The sequence below is a fragment of the Synchytrium microbalum genome (genome assembly GCF_006535985.1).
Source record: "Synchytrium microbalum strain JEL517 chromosome Unknown SmJEL517_scf0065, whole genome shotgun sequence".
NCBI classification, from domain to species: Eukaryota; Fungi; Chytridiomycota; class Chytridiomycetes; order Synchytriales; family Synchytriaceae; genus Synchytrium; species Synchytrium microbalum.
Genome location: NW_022158414.1, coordinates 66,992 through 83,722, shown reverse-complemented (window position 1 = coordinate 83,722; position 16,731 = coordinate 66,992). Strand labels below are relative to the sequence as shown.

Genomic DNA, 16,731 nt, shown 5'->3' with positions numbered 1-16,731 from the left:
AGCATCAAGGGAATAAATTGACTACAACGAGTTTGTGTCAGGGATTGCAACTCAGCAAATGTGGACCGTGCTTGCTTTTGATGTCCAAACAGCTTATCTGTATGGGGAACTCAAAGAGAACGTATTTATGCGCGTACTCGATGGAATCCCGGTACTCCCTCATTTGACAAGTCAAAGCCTTGTGTAAGAATTCAAAAGTCACTGTACGGCTTAAAGCAGTCGGGGCGTCAGTGGTATAACAAATACTCTGAAGTGCTAAAATCACAAGGATTTGCACATAGTATTGAGTGCCCGAGTGTATTTTACAAACATACCGACAAGGGTCCTGTTATCACAAGCATCTATGTTGATGATACAAACGTCATGGATCCTGAGAAGAAGGCCGTTGACAAAGTAAAAACGTTTCTGAAATCCACATTCGAAATGAAGGATTTTGGCCAAGTATCAGGTTGTATTGGGATCGATATCGAACATTTACATCAAGGTGTTTTTCTATTGCAGTCAAAAATGATTCAAAAGATTTAAAGTCTATACACCTTGAACATACGAAGCCAATGAAACCACCATTAGAAGTGAGATCCGTGGAGCTGCGTAAAGATATTTATGGTACACGACGAGACGGGCTTTCTATATGAAGCAACAAGAAATGGATTACTGGTTTCAGAAAGAAAATGTAAAAGACCCTTGGAATTCAGTTGATTGAAACTCCGATACCCGTCTACGAAGACAATCTGGCGGCATTGAATCAAGTGAAGATGCAAGGGTACATTCGCTCTAACTCCAACAAACATATCGCTCCAAAGGTCTATCGAACTCGAGATCTCATTATAAACAAGGACATCACTTTGTTACATGTACCTGGGACCGCGAATCCTGCGGATATATGGACTAAGACACTACCTACAAATTTCCATTCCAAATTCATAAATATGAAGGGTATCAGAAGCAAAAGATCGCTTACACTGCCAGCAGTAATACTCGCAGTTTTGGTTGTAAGGGAGTGTTGAAATTGATCATCAGACAACCATTACTGCGTTCTTTTTTTTCCTTCCTCTGTCCTCTGATTGATTGAAATACATGATTCATATAAGTCAATCTCTCGGCCAGTTTCGACAACTATACCGTATCTCAACAAGACAGAAAAGTCTTTAGTCTACCCATAAGCTTACCACCCAACAAGACTGCTGTTGGAATAGATGGGCCTTCGTCAGGAAGCTCAAAGCTGATAGTACTATAGATAGATACAAAGAAGATTGGTAGCTCAACGGTTTTCTCAAACACCAAGACACGATGGTAATGCTACATATTCTCCGGTGATGGACACGATTACGTAAAGGTTCTTATTAAGCTTCGCAAGATATATGAAGTTTAAGATAGATGCAATGGATGTCGTGAATGTTTAGCTTTATGGTGATCTGGATGCCGACATATACCAGAATACCAGAAAGAATCCAAGTATCTAGTGGAATAGAGCACCCAGTGTTAAAGGTTGAGAAGGCCTTCTATGGCCTGACACAGTCTGGAAGAATGTGGTAGAATACTTACTCAGAAAGATTGCTGAAGAATGGATAGAAGTCAAACAGGATCAATCCATGTGTATTCTACAATCAACACTCAAAGGGAGAGTAATAACGTCAGTATACGTAGATGATTCTACTATAGTGGTATAATGGCTGACGAGAGAGCCAAGAGTGAGACAAAGGAATACCTGAAGTCTCATTTCGAAATGAAAGATTTGGGATCTTTATCATCCATCTTGCATCGGTATACAAATCGAACAACTGCAATCTGGCATCTTCATACATCAAGTCAAGCATCATATTTAAAGAAGGTGTGACTTGGAGAAATTCAATATGTCAGAATGTAACTCAAGAAACACATGATATATTGGGACCACGATGACAAGACGAAGATGATTATCTGACAACATACCATATGCTAACGCCATTGGAGCACTATCCTATTTAGCAAATTCAACCCGACTCGATATAGCATTTGTGTCAACTTGCTAGCAAGGTACACCCATGATCCATGTGCCAGACATTGGAATGGTGTCAAGAAGATCCTAGGATATTTCAAAGGAACGTCAGATATGGGATTATTATATGAAGGGCAAACTAAAACCATCTAGCACCATATGCTGATGCAGGATACTTGACAGGCAAACAAAGTGGTAAATCCCAAACAGGATATATAATCACAGTTGGTGGTACTGCTTTTGCTTAGAAATCCACAAAACAAACCATGGTTTCTACATCCACCGCCCATTCAGAGATTATAGCCATGTATGGCTCGATAAGGGAGCTAACATGGATAATGTATTTTGTAAATGATATGCTAAAAGGTCTGGAAGTGGACTCTCTACCACCCACCGATGTATTTGAGGATGATTAACTATGTCTTCGACAAATCCAAACTGGTTAGATTAGATCAGACTTCACCAAACACATCATACCGAAGCTATTTTATACATCAGAAATGTTAGACAATGGTAAAATAATGTTAAAAGAGGTTGCTAGTAATGACAATATGGCTGACTTACTCACAAAGTCCTCGCTAACGGAAATACATCAGAAGCTTTGTAGTTTAATGGGGTTGAGGAAGAGAGGAGAGTTGAAGGATTGAATGACATGTCCTGGATTGTGAACATTGATGACGGTACTCTTTTGGTCCAATGGTGTTGGGCGCTTTTATTGAGGCTTGAGATTTCACAATCAGGGGTAGAATCTGATGAGGGGAGTATTGAGCAAAACACTACGTCACAATCAATATCGCACGTGTATATATTCAACCAATCATAATTAGGCACGTATCTATATGCTTGTTCATACATGATTCATTCAATACAACACATACAACACGAACTATCTTGTTAGTCGGAACATAGTAACGTCGTCAAAAACGGAACAAAATCAATCAGCGAGATAACATAATATTTTGAATCATTTCTACATCTATATAGAGCCTTCTCAACTCAAATCAAATACTTCTGGTGGTCGATTCTCTCTTCGGCAGATAAAATAACCTAATTCGATTCTTGCGTAACTTTCGTATTCACGATTCACAACACACAACCAACATACATAGCACTAGCTTTCATCGATCTCCAATTCAGAGCCATGGCGAAACCAAACTATTCGGGCAAATGGATCAACGACAAGGGGGCGAGCTCAAGTCCATCAGACGTAAGTCCCCTTAAGTTGAAAGAAACTTGTTTTTTACTCAACACATGATTCCTTGCCTTAGGTATTGGATGCTCAAGGAGCAGGATGGTTTATGAGTATGTTTTCTCTTGTATTGAGTGCACTGCTCCATACAGTTCCGTAAGCATTGACAACAATTGCTCTTCAGAGACCGCGGCATCAGCTATTAGCTTAGACATTACCACGACCCAATCGGAGGATGGAAACACCATTACCACTGTAAGACATACAGATCCACCTATACATCTTCTATTCGTGATGCCACTTTCCTCGTCGCAAGCCTGAAACAAGCTCGTTTGGTACGGATGAACAATCACCCTTACGATTACTTTTCTCAAACAGACCAGCACACAAGGCGACCAAGTCTTGATTCTGGATGGTGTTGAACGTGAATACCCTCGCAAGTTGTTGGGTGATTCAAGTGCGTCGTTTTTGTATATGCCATATCCGGTAGTGGGCGACCTTTTTAAACAGGGTACGCTCTCTTACAATTCATCATTCATTGATCTAGTTTTCGCATCTGCTACGTGGGAGAACAATGTTGTGGTGGTCAAGCAAAGACACTCATCGGGATCATGGACCCAAACTGGAACTTGGGAGATATCTGAAGATGGCAAGACACGGACGCACAAGATTCATGTCAAAGGTCCTACCAAGGAAGGCGTACGTACATCTTGGGACCGAGTTTACTGACAAATTGAGTCTGTGGAACTGACTCGTTGTGAAATCAAATCGTCTCTAGGATTTCGTTATAGTCTTCCACAAGGTCTAATTCGACTGTTATTCTTTTGTCGTTTTACATTATAACACCATCATAAAACTATCGTTTTCCCTTCAATTCTCTCGTATATTGCTACAACAACAGTATTTCTGCTTGACGCAAAATGCTATCTCTAACTACTACAAATCACTTGGCCACACACATATAGCAGCTTGTACAGGATATTGGGGGGGGGGGGGGGGGATTTTACATTTCATACTTGCGGGCTTCCATACCATCAGGAGGTGAAGTCTCGACTCGACCTTTACCCACTTCAGTCCAGTTCGTGGATAGGGCGGTACCATTTGATTCGGTAAAGCTCTTGATCATGGCTCGTCGAGTATCATCATCAGCATCCTTGTAGATTTGTTGGAAGAGAGAGTTCAAGGCGGCATCTCCTTCAGGCTTTTCCGTTTCGACTTCTTTGGTCAACTTGTCCCAGTCGCGAGCCTATAGAAAGTTCGAGATGTTGAATAAGAATCTGAACGATTGGAAGTTCAAGCACGAGTGATATCAACATAAAGACAGACCTTTTTGGAAGAGGTAGGATATGAAGGCCTTGCAGATGCATCAACATTTGCAGACCCCATCAACTGAGGAGCTCCAACCATTTCATCTTCACCTTCCAAAGTACCCCATTTCAAGCCCATCATTTCTTTTTTACATTTGATTTCGATTTTGGTAGACAAGACAGAGTATTTCGAATCTGCTGGTACGATAGCGTGAGCCAAAGGATCCAGTTCTAACGAGTAGTCAGCACCGATTGGTAGTTTGACGGTGACTGAGATGGCACGTTCAGCGAATACGATATTGACGGTATCTGCTTTTACGTTTTTGATGAATATGGTGATTGTCACAAAGTTTTCGTTTTGAAACCATTCGTGACGGACACGTGCTGGAGTGTTCATTGTTGATGATGGAGGTGGAATAGCTATTGGTTGTGTTTCTATTTTTGACTTGCCTAAGGCCGGTTGATTGATTGTGAGATGCATTGAATGGAAAAGGAAGTGTCAAGGTACACGACCTTCACAGCGACAGCACCCTTCACACTTACTGGCTTCAATTTCAGCAGCCGCTTTACGCAACCAGGTCTTTGCAGTAGCATCGTCAGGAGTGATGCTCAAGACAGCCATGAAGGCTCCATGCGCTTCCTCATATCGATCCAATTCAAAGAGGGACAACCCCAACCTCATGTTAGCCTTAGCAATTAGTCCAGATTTTTCATTCTTGTTGGCACCACTATTACTAATGAGTTCTAATACTCTGTTTGCGTCATTGACAGCATTGAGATGTTGGGCCAGTTTGGAAGCAGCTTGTGCTCGTTTTAGGTAAATGTCTGGTCGAGAAGAGTCGATTGCGATGGCTTGGGAGTAGAGAGAGTAGGCAGATTGATAGTTCTCTTCGACAAAGGCCTCGTTAGCCTGTTGGTAGTATCCTATTAGTGGTGAGATGGGTGACCATTTTAGAGTGAATGTTTCTGTGGAAGCTTGACGAATGAAACAGGAAGACCTTACAAAGAACAATCTCATACCTTGAGCTTCAGAATTTATCATTATTATAAATTCAATTGTCCTTTCTATTCTTCTTCTTGTCTCGTTTGCGAGCTGGTGCCTTTATTATGAGTGAAGAGTCAAAACGCTGACAATCGAACGCAAGACGATGAGCATGTTTGACGATGACGAGACGTGTCCAGAGGAGAGAAATGCGACTAAACTGTACATCGGTGTGTTTATACTACTTGGACTTATCTTGTCTTATGCTCCGCAAGTGCGTTTTGTTGAATCAGATCAATTCAGAACACGCATGGCAAATCACTCAAACTTGACATAATCTAGTTGGGAAAGATACATAAAATACGCTCCAGTGAAGGTCTATCGCCATACTTTCTTGGACTGGGTCTGGTAGGCACAGCTGCGACATGGCTCAACACATTAATGTTGCAGTTTGCTGCTATGCAGTGCTGCCAAACTCATGTAAGTTATTGGATGTGTTTGATGCCCATCGTGAATTGTTTGTCTATTGACACCTGCTCCTTTACGTCTACAGTGGTCTCCAGCTGTCTGTTTTGAAAACACGCTAGGATTCACTCAAATGAGTGTTCAAGCTGTGTGCTTTACAGCCCTGCAAGTACTCTCTCTAGCTCATTCTGACCTCTTTTCAACTCGTGGTTGGCTAACACGATAGCCCAATCTCATCCAGATTCGTGCTATTCTACATATACTTTCCACCCTATCTCAAATATCCTGATTCGCCGCGACGGATATATGGACCAGCATACACGACTTCTCTATGGGTTTTGGTTGTCTGCATATCATACATTATAGCCTCGGTCGCTATATCTGCCGTTACACTGGTTACTGGTGCTGGCGATCCAAATCGAACAGCTATTGAAGGTGTTGCGGGGATCTGGGGTGGTGTGGCCACTTTGACTGGTGTTGTTCAGTTCATACCCCAGATATGGCATACGTTTTGGCTCGGAGTAAGTACATATTGTTAGGATTCACTGCGCGAGACACATGGTCGCTGTCATTCACTCACTGCGTTGACGGGCTTTTTCATTGATAGCATCCAGGAGCACTATCTGTCGAAACACTCATAATGCAATGCCCCGGCTCCTTTCTTTTTGCATACTCGCTAGCCATCCAACCAAGAACGAATTGGACGTCATGGCTGCCCTTCTTTGTTGGAGGGATTCTACAATTCGTGTTACTAGCTCTGTGTACATATTTTATATGCAGGAATCCTGCGGTTATTGATTCTGAAGAACGGGAACGATTGTTGGGTAGTATTGATGAGGAGGTTATTATACCGGATGCTGTAGATAATGATGGGGCTGATGGCGTCGATGCAGAAGATGAGGCTAGATCGCCATCACCTAGTGCTCCTCCTGTTGGTATGTGTGGATTTTTAGTTTTCAGGGCTTCTGAAGGTTGGTGCTGAGGCGATCCTCTTACATTGTCTTATGTGACTCTAGAAACAAGGCTGGATCAAGGTCGGCCAAGGTCATATCAAACTATGGGCCGAGCTAAGGGTAAAAAGGCTCGTCGTGATATTGGAAATGGTACTGAGTAAACCCCGATTCTTTTCAATCATAAACACATTTCACTGCACAATAAATTAAAAACATCCTGTTTGGAAAATAAAATTTCATGTGTTGTCTAATAAAACAATTCGAGGGATCTTTAGAGTGAAAATATGTACCTGTTTGGTTCATCAGCAGAGGATGTTGTCTAGATCTGCCTTGGGTTCATAGCATAAGGCACACTTGCCAGTATAGTCCTTTAACAGGTCGATTGCCGCATAGCATGCACTAGCAAGCCTGGCTTATTGCGTCATTATAACCTTCGAGAACCCTCGTTATAGATCGTTCCAAAAACGACATCATCGGGCTCAATGGGATAACATCATTGTTGGTTTGAATGATAGTCAAGAGATCACCAACTCCCGATTACGAGTACACTCGCGGAGTGATCTCTTCGTCAAAGAGTAACAACACAATCCACAGCGAATCGTCCACCAAATCCATTGTCTGAACTATTTCTTTGGTCAGCACACGAGCATCTACAAGCGACGGGACTGGTATGATTGACGCAACACAGCTCTTTCCTATTTGCGTATTCGACATTACAAATGACTCGTTGAATGCAAGGTCGGCCATTTTTTGCAAAGCTCTGTCGTTGGGACTATAGTTGGGTTTTGTTTTCTTTGTAGGGGCTGCAAACATTATGAGGTCGTTCTCGTCTTCTTCACTTGGTTCTAGGAGGAGCAAGTCGTCATCTGCACGATCGTTGACATGTGAAGACAGCTTGGAGGTCGACTTTGAAGACGACGCGATAGGATTCTGTACTTCCAGTAGATTGACGGAGATATTCAAAATGTCCATTTATTTGAGACCTTCTCCATTGGTAGCCAGGTGACTTTGTGAGTTTCCATCATCGACAGCGACTTCAATATTAGAGTATGGATATACTTCTAGATTATCCTAATAAGTACTACAAGCGTGAGTTCTGTTGTATACCTGCTATGTAGAAATAGACAAATCTTGAACGTACGATGGTAAGACTCAAAACAACACTGCTGGAGAGTGTGATGATGAGTTGCGACCTATCCGAATCCTCCTCAATCTTGATACTATGGTCTAGACTCAAGATTTCGATGTCATTCAAAGCCGTGCAAGCCCTATTGCTTGTTCTTCTTCATGTTTGGGGAGCCCTTTCGAAGACACGTTGATGTTTCCGACTTCAGATAGGTGTTTCTATATGCCATAGATAAGATGACATAAAAAATATAAGGCATTTTGTTTATTTCAAAGCCGCTGCGAGAGGCTGCCAACCAAAAAACAAAATTCAAAGATTCAAGAACACCTTTTTGCAAGCTTACCTTTGATCCGGTATGGGGAGCGACGATGATGAGCGATTGTTGCTACAGCTGTGATGAATGCTTATCGGAGTAGCCAGACTTTGGTAAATACTACCTCCCAAAGCTCTGGTTGGTTTTCGTGTTGTGAGTGATTGCGCCTGTGAGATGTGTTGTGGAAGTAGCTGGCACGTTCATCATTTGCTATGTTGTACCTTACGCGTCATGGACATTACTGAACGCTGAAGACACGGACACAAAACAATTTAGTGACAACAGCCAACCAATTCATCGTATTTAGTACCTACAGCATATCACAATGCTTTACTCAAGGAATAACACACTCGCTCCCCCCATCCCTCCTCCCATGCACATACTAAAGGTGTGAGGAGATGTGAGATCCAGGTGATGGTAGGATATCAACGTGTTCCGAACGTGCTCTTACCTAGTAACACCAATCTTCTTGCCTTGGCGACGAAGTTCTGGGATAATAGTGGCAATCTGACGAGCACCCTATTGTGAAGGTTCAGCATCCACTCTAAATTGAGCGTCATAAACCTTGACTCACAGTACATCCCAAAGGATGGCCAATTGCAATGGCACCACCTTTAGGATTGACCTTGGAATAGTCGAGACCCAGCTTGTCAATGGAGTATACAGCTTGGGATGCAAAGGCTTCGTTAATTTCGAAAATGTCGATATCGTCCTTTGTCAGTCCAGCATGAGCTAGAACTTTAGGGATGGCATAGGCTACAAATTGAAGACGGAAAAAGATGAGTATCAATACAAAGGTGTCCCTTTACTTGCACAATTACCCGGGCCAATTCCCTTTTTGAAAAAAAAGTCAGCTCGCCGTTCTTGAACTCAGAAGGAATACAACACATACCATGACTCGAGGTGGTACGCCAATAGTGGCGAAAGCTGCAAATGTCGCCAGGACTGGCAATCCAAGCTCTTGTGCTTTTTTGCGTTTCATCATGAGAACAGCCGCTGCTCCGTCGCTGACTTGAGATGCATTTCCAGCGGTAGTAGATCCTCCAGCTTTGAATGCTGGCTTCAATTTGCTTAATCCTTCCAAGGTAGTGTCCGCTCGAATACCGTCATCGTCAGCGACAACAACGCGCTTCTTTGAGCCATCGGATTGCATCATCTCGACTTCAATGGGCTTGATGAGTGGAAAAAATATAAGACAGCTAATTGCGTTCGGCGAAATACAGAGATATTTCGAGAAGGAGAAATCGACGATTTTTAGACTCTAGTAACCTACCCAAATCTCTTCCTTGAAGTAGCCAGCTTTTTGAGCAGCAGCAGCTTTCTTGTGAGACATGACTGAGAACTCGTCTTGCTTTTGGCGACTGATGTTGAAATCAGCTGCCACATTTTCGGACGTGATTCCCTAGGAGAATGCCGAATTCAGAGTCAGGTTCGAGATTAAAGAACATCACTGTCAATTAAGAATCGAAGAAGCAGCCAGACATACCATGGGAATGAGAGCGTCAGCAACAACAGGGTTTGCACGCAAGATCTTTTCAGATACTACGGCAGGAGCTCTATCGCCATAACCGTTACTCATGCTTTCTACACCAGCACCAATTCCGATTTCGATGGTTCCAGTAGCAATAGCTGCAGCAATATAATGGGTCGCCTGAAGTCCTGAAGAACAAGCTCTGTTTGTAGCAGCCAGGGAAGTGGTCTCTGGGAATCCAGCTGCCAGCGCGGCCATTCGGAATTCCATGGCACCAATGGACTGTTTGATAGTGTTTCCAACATGAATGTCTTCGACGAGCTCTGGTTTGATGCCTGTCTTTTTGATGACACCTTCCAAGATCTTTTGGAACAAGGTTTCGGCTTGAGTATCCCTTAAAGGACCACGTTTTCCCTTGGTGATAGCAGTACGAACTAGTAAATTAGAGATTTCAGTTTCCAGTTAGGACATTGCGTTCCAAGAAACAAATCGTGGGGTTCTTACTGGCGCAGACAATTACTACATCGTCAGGATGCTTGACATTTACTTTGGACTTGTGGAGAGCCATAGCTGAAGCTATTCAAATCAATAATGTGATTACAGCGATTGCTAGATGTGGACAGCCGTATTATGATGCGTTACGTGAGTAATACAAGTTCAACTGGCTGGACAACAAGAGAGATGCTGGAACTCGGCACCTTTTGAACGTAGATCTAGTTAATATTGACTGTAAAACTTGCAGGCTCAATATCTGACACGTATTCAAAAGTTCACGGTCAACGGCAGAGAAAGCAAATGCACATCACAGAATTGTGCATGGTGGACAATGACATACAGTCGACGTGTTTCCAAGTCAAGAGAGAGGACAGGTACGTGACGCAGCACATACACATCACCGAAATAGCTCCATGGAAATTTCTAATCCGTTGACCCTCAATCACATCAAGTTTTCTTTTCTTTTTGATCTAACTTTCCACTTCAACAGCAACAAAAGCAACTAGCCAATATCATAGACGTCAAACTCGTATACCAAAGCCACCATATAGCCTTTATATATCTATATCCAATAGCCACTCTCTCTCACACTGGGGGGTATTATCAACACCAAACAGTCTTCAACTAGAACCGCCAGTCTTCATCACTCAAAGGTGATGAGAAAACCACCTTAGTTTATATCTATACACCTACTCCCAAACAATTCCAATTCCCGGTCCCATCAAATTGAACTGTGACATCCTCGTCAATCAATCACTCTGTTAATCACACCCCAACGAATAGAGTTGGGAAAGTTATGAAGGGTCTTTTTTACTTGAATACCAATCCAAGATTATAAATTCAAATAAAAAATGGCATCATGGGCTGTCTTGTCTGCACGTCTTCACACGTAAGATACCCACATGTGATTGTACGTAAAATTACGCACAAATACTCATTCATTTCGATACATAGGAATGCTCCAATTGTAGCTAGCACTGCTGCCGCCGCCTCTACTCCTAATGCTTTGGTTAGGACATCGTCTGCATCATCGTCAACTTCAACTTCACCACTGTCTTCCCCAGCCAATGAACCTGCTGGATCCCATATAGGACATCAAACTCGCCCTGTAAATCATTGGGCGTCAGTGGCTGCGTTACGTGAACGCTTGGCTCAGCTGAATGCATAATAAAATTACTGGTAGTTTGTCAACCTTTGCACCCAAATAATATAAATTCAGCTTTGAAAAGATGCGCTTGCACTTGTGATACGCTCCCTTTGACATATTGCATGAACGGGTACCAAAACAAAGGCAAAGTGTATGAGTTCTGTTCTTTCTATTGTCTTAGATAAAAAACAATGATGGGTGAGGTTCATATAATTACGGTAAAAAGTCCCTACTAGCTGTCTTTATAAGTCCCAAAAGCATTTCTATATGGTTCCCTCCAATGACTTTAAAAACAACTTAAAAAAACTTGGCAATAAGGAAATAAAAGCAACAACTACTATTTACTGACAGTGCTCAAGAGAAGGTATCTTTCAGCACCTCCCTTCTCTCTCTCTTCTTTTCTCTTTCTGTTTAAAAAAGCTTCAGATTTTTTGGTGTGGGGTTTCGACTCTCCAATCCTATAGTCGCCCTTGCCCCAAATCATGTTCATCTTTGGGCGGTGGTGCTGGTCTCATATCCGACGTCATAAAGGATGCTAAAGAGGCGTTCTGTTGTTGTTGAGCTGCCACTGCACTACTCATCCTAGGTGGTGGTAAATCAGCAGCACTAGTTGCCACAATGGGTCTACCATATGCTTGAGGCCACATGAGAGACGTGGCGCGTGACGGTGGAATCTCGGCATCATTCTCATCTGCTGTTTGCCTATACGAATCTACAGAGTCATCTGATGGAGTCGGTGATGACGAATATGGAGATGAATCATTCGAAAATGATAATCTACCAATATTATGTTGTCCTAGTGGTGTCATCGGTGTTTTTACATCTTCGGATGAGTCGGCTCGAGATGAGGGTGATGTACCAACATCTGTTCCGTATACTATAGTGGCTGCTGCTCCTCCAACCATTGTATCCGACGACCGCTGTGAATCATCGGTGGTCGACTCTAAATCCTCCCCTTTATCTCCATATGTGATTTTTACAGCTCCCATGGCAGCAGACATGGACGTCCGTGGTGGCAACACACCAGCTCCAGCTGCACCACGTGTAGTCAGCGTCGTCCGAGTCGTATAATTGGATTTTAGCGATCGTCGTGAATTGCTTCGTGACATCCTAGACCGTTGTGATCCCCTTCTTACTGGTCCAAAGAACCCTGGTACATCTTCCATAATCAATGGAATGGCTGCTTCTCGTGATCCCCACGACCTTACATTCCAACAATACAGCGAGTAGATCAGAGTGATTAAATACAGCCATGGTGTCAGTAACACCAGGAAGGGATACATGAAGAACACTTTTACTCGGCGAAGTGCTATGGCATATATACCCAAGATGAGCCATCCGATAACCATGGGTACAAAGAGCATCAGAAGCATAGCGAATCTATATTTGACTCCTGTAAAGATTTGGAAGAGGACTACGAATAGCAAGAACGCGACAGATCTAACAAGAGGAGAGACTGTTAGATTCATGCAATCCCTACAATCCTTTTTTGTTGCGCGAGCATACGAGTGCTACTAGATGTGTAACCCAAACCTCAGTAAATAAAGCTTACCGAGAGGCGAATTCCAGAAGTTTATACGCCACAAGTAGTGGTGCAGTCTTCCACATTGTCCACGATGCCATAAAGTGACATTCGTTGGCAAAGGCACCCAACAGCCACCTACGACGTTGTTTCAAGAAGCTCATAAAGGTGTCTGGGCCAACAGTCTTTGCTCTAGCATGTGGATGGAAACCAACAGCGTGTAGTGGATGTCCTTCCATGAGCAGTTGAGTCAAGAAACGATCTTCTCCGAGATAGAATCGGTGGTAGTCGAAAATGTGACTCGTGTCAAGATTTACAAAGTACTGTAATGGAATTGTACGGATGTGTCAGAGGAGTTGCTCTTCATCGTTCGTACCGAAAAGGCCCTGTAAGTTTTTTGTCTCACCTGCTCAGCAGCCAACATCAAGTGATTTAAACGAATGACTGTCAATGCTCCGGGCAAACAACATACAGCACCCAAAGCTGCCTCCAGTGCTCTCTTAAACACTTGACCGACTACGTATTCGACGTCTTGTAGGTACCACAAAAAGTTGAACGACGAAGAGCTATAAACAACAAATTAGTTAAAACATGGTGTACTCGGTTCATTGCTCATCACCGCACTACCGCCCAAATCGTCCTTACATGCAACTGATGAAACCAGTCATACTGACAAGGTGTCGTTCACGTTCCATAGCATCAACGAAATTGGCAACACAGTATCGTTCCAAAATGGTATCGGAATCCATAAACATGACGTAAACGTCATCGGCATCAGGTCCATACGCTCTTCTGATTTGCCTGTATGTTTGCGCCTGTGGTGCAATACATGTGAGTTTCAAGCCAAACAAAATACGATGACGTATGACTATGCAGAAGCATACCTGAGTGCGAGCTTTACCACCGTGCGGAAATCGATTCACGGTAATCCAAACACCGTCACCAGCTAAATGGACTGTATGTGGGTAGCCTTTGCCATCAGGCTTGGGTGGAATGCCTAATTCTTCCATAAAGCCCAAGTAGAGGTCTGATTCTTCTTCATCGTCGAATGAGAAATAGGCATGTAATGATCGGGCGGGATATGATGAATCCAAAACTGATCGTGCTGCACGAGATAGTGCTCCCAATTCTTCGTGGTCTGTTTAATAAGAGGTATGGTGTGAGATCTCTGGCTCGCTGACAAAAAACTTAATCCGACTCTCATGGGGAATCATAAAGCTTACAAATGGGCATCACAACCACAACGGTTGGCGTCGGTTTAGTATCTTCCCTGCTGTATCTTCTAGGGATTTTGGACGAGGAGGCATATGCTCCTACATCTCGATACTTTAAACTCCACACGATACCCGCTATCATGGGTAGAGCCATCATGATCATGTAAATGGCCACCTGAAGAATATTCACTCAGTCAGACTGATCTTAAGTTTTATAACATTCGAGGTAACAGCTTACCAGCACGACGAAAGCAATCTTGAACATTGCCGTCGTAGGTACTGGAATGCCAGGAATAGGTATGACGGACCACATGAATGGCACAATGAATAATCGCACTACTATAAATGCGATGATAGATAAAAACGGCGTGACCTTTTCGGTGAAGAAGTGTGTTAGGACGGAATTGTACAGGGGATATTTCAGTTCGTTGTAAACATCTGGGCCCCATAAATATGCAATTAGTGAGGGCGATTCTGATCGCCGTCGGTGTTGCTGTTTGTGTTTTTATGGTTCACCACAGTCACACCATTCCAGTGTCCGAACTTGAGCAATGTACCTTTTTGGATCCATGGACCTGATCAACAACTAGGGCCATTCCATAGATAAAGACAATAGTATACAGTAGGAAATCAAACCAGGTGATGAATACAAGTACTGACAAGACAGTCCATTCTGCAATGCTCTGCTTGTAGGGGTCCGTTGCATCAGAGCTCATAAGAGCACCTAATTAGGAGGTAGTATTTTAGTACACCACCAAATATGCTCACAACTCCATTCTTGACCAGCAATAGCCGTTGATAATTGCAAAAACTCGTTGCAAACTCCGACAACTATAAAACGTTTTGCCCTCCCAAAAACAGGCGTTGCCAAGCGAGGGAAAGTGGTTGTCTCACGATGATCCGTTAAAGATCCAGCAATAAACTTACTGATTGCATCGTCTAATAAGTCTCGTTCGGCAAGTGCAACCAGGCCTTGGTTGAGTGGTTTTACACTTTCGGACTGGACAACGGCATTCACAGCGACCGAAGCACCACTATCCCTTGACGAGGCCATTCCAGAAGCTCCTATGACTGAGCCTGCAGCCATCGGAAACTGTATAGCTGTTGCCACCAAGCATAGCAACACTAGTGAATTGGCATACACGCTCTTTTGCATGTTTGGAATTCTACAAGGTGATGAGCACCGTTCGGTACAAGGATTCCTTCGTCTCTATACCTTCGCCAGCTCTGTAATATACTCTGGCACCGAGCTACTTGGTTGCGATTCGTCCTTAACCGTTTGTTGGGTTGCTTTCTTGTCCTTCGTTTCGTTTCTTGCTCCAGGAGAAAAAAGAACAAGAAGCTACTCACACTCCGAATAACAAATTTTTTGTCGGCGCGACGGCCGGAGTGACTTGACAACTATTTTATTAGCAAGTTGAGCGGGGAGAAGCATCTAATTCGATCTCCTGTATATCAGCTGCGTAGTCTTTCATAAATGGAACTTGTATTACTATTTACAATGCCGCTGTACTGATTTTGTTGGTGTGTCCACTCTATAATATTTTAGCAATTCTAAACCACCGTCTCCTTCTAGTTAGAGCAAACATTGAACGTTGAGCAGATGGCTCCTTCCAAAGATGATTTGTATAGATCCACGCTTGATCATAACTAGTCACACCAGACCATTCTCCAAGATGATCCAACAACCATTCTGACTCCCACTGACAGCCTCGCGGAGGATCGTCATCATGCTTTGGGGCGTGTAAAACGACCGTTCCTTCCAAATTGCTGAACGGCGGCCTCTCACTTGGTAGTAATATCGACGAAAAGCCACATCCTAAATAAACGTTGATGAGCCTCTTGACAAAATACGTATTTCGGCCACTTGAAGAGAATAATACGAGCTCACCAAACCACCATCGTTGATTTTCAAAGACGGAAATCGTTCGTTTTGTCATGTCCCTGACAACTGCATTGTCGTGATTCATTGCTCTCTGTAGCATCTGGTAGAGATACATCACGACTTGTTTCAACATTGCCATACCAAACGGCGACGATATTATAAACACCCAATACACAAATCCAAGAATCAAGTATCTGATTTCGACCAATTGGACTATAAACAGCGATACCACCATGCTCAATGTAGTGCATACCAGTATAATACACGTGTGAGTATTATCAAGTCCCATAAAGCATATCCAAGTAGCCTCTAGCTGGTCGTAAACATGGTTGTAGTCGCCCATCAAATTCTGTAAGAATTGAAGCTTCAAATCGAGCTGCTCAGGCGATTCAGTGATTGTTTGCTGTGTCGTCAGAGACAGAGCAGTGGAGAAAAGATATGTTGGGTCCAGATATGGTCTCTCATTGGCGACAGGCGTGATTTTTGACGGTATGTTTGAAAGGTAATTGTTGACCAGCAACAATAATGGTGGTATCAGGAAAAGAAGTAAAGGATAAAGACCTACAAAAACCTAAAATGGCTTAGTCCACCAGCTTCCACTTGATATGGAGGTTGCGGCTTACACGTTGCAGTAAGCACACACAAAAATGTCAATGTATAAAGCGGATCTTCCCATAATAATAT

The 16,731-nt window shown here is 43.1% G+C and overlaps 5 protein-coding genes across 5 annotated transcripts; 2 read left to right on the top strand and 3 right to left on the bottom strand.

Moving 5' to 3' along the window:
• Positions 1-171: 171 nt before the first annotated feature.
• SmJEL517_g05929 (DNA-directed DNA polymerase) lies at positions 172-525 on the top strand (the record flags this gene model as incomplete). Its single annotated transcript, XM_031171855.1, has 1 exon — positions 172-525. A coding segment is annotated over one exon (354 nt), but the record flags the coding sequence as incomplete, so codon positions are not given.
• Positions 526-4,170: 3,645 nt separating this feature from the next.
• Positions 4,171-5,516, bottom strand: SmJEL517_g05928 (uncharacterized protein; the record flags this gene model as incomplete). Its single annotated transcript, XM_031171854.1, has 4 exons — positions 4,171-4,413; positions 4,494-4,924; positions 5,018-5,398; positions 5,495-5,516. 4 exons carry the CDS (start codon positions 5,514-5,516, stop codon positions 4,171-4,173), a joined length of 1,077 nt encoding a protein of 358 aa, XP_031022181.1.
• A 106-nt stretch (positions 5,517-5,622) lies between these two features.
• Positions 5,623-7,035, top strand: SmJEL517_g05927 (uncharacterized protein; the record flags this gene model as incomplete). The annotated part of the gene is made up of 6 exons (XM_031171853.1): positions 5,623-5,730; positions 5,799-5,936; positions 6,010-6,071; positions 6,148-6,442; positions 6,529-6,856; positions 6,938-7,035. 6 exons carry the CDS (start codon positions 5,623-5,625, stop codon positions 7,033-7,035), a joined length of 1,029 nt encoding a protein of 342 aa, XP_031022182.1.
• A 376-nt stretch (positions 7,036-7,411) lies between these two features.
• SmJEL517_g05926 (uncharacterized protein) lies at positions 7,412-10,352 on the bottom strand (the record flags this gene model as incomplete). The annotated part of the gene is made up of 11 exons (XM_031171852.1): positions 7,412-7,719; positions 7,858-7,945; positions 8,016-8,101; positions 8,664-8,695; positions 8,765-8,832; positions 8,888-9,069; positions 9,135-9,147; positions 9,206-9,484; positions 9,587-9,715; positions 9,800-10,218; positions 10,289-10,352. 11 exons carry the CDS (start codon positions 10,350-10,352, stop codon positions 7,412-7,414), a joined length of 1,668 nt encoding a protein of 555 aa, XP_031022183.1.
• Positions 10,353-11,884: 1,532 nt separating this feature from the next.
• SmJEL517_g05925 (chitin synthase) lies at positions 11,885-15,318 on the bottom strand (the record flags this gene model as incomplete). Its single annotated transcript, XM_031171851.1, has 9 exons — positions 11,885-12,866; positions 12,979-13,271; positions 13,355-13,514; positions 13,594-13,763; positions 13,833-14,086; positions 14,172-14,337; positions 14,401-14,655; positions 14,720-14,886; positions 15,090-15,318. The coding sequence occupies 9 exons, from the start codon at positions 15,316-15,318 to the stop codon at positions 11,885-11,887; spliced, it is 2,676 nt and encodes an 891-aa protein (XP_031022184.1).
• Between the last annotated feature and the right edge of the window lie 1,413 nt (positions 15,319-16,731).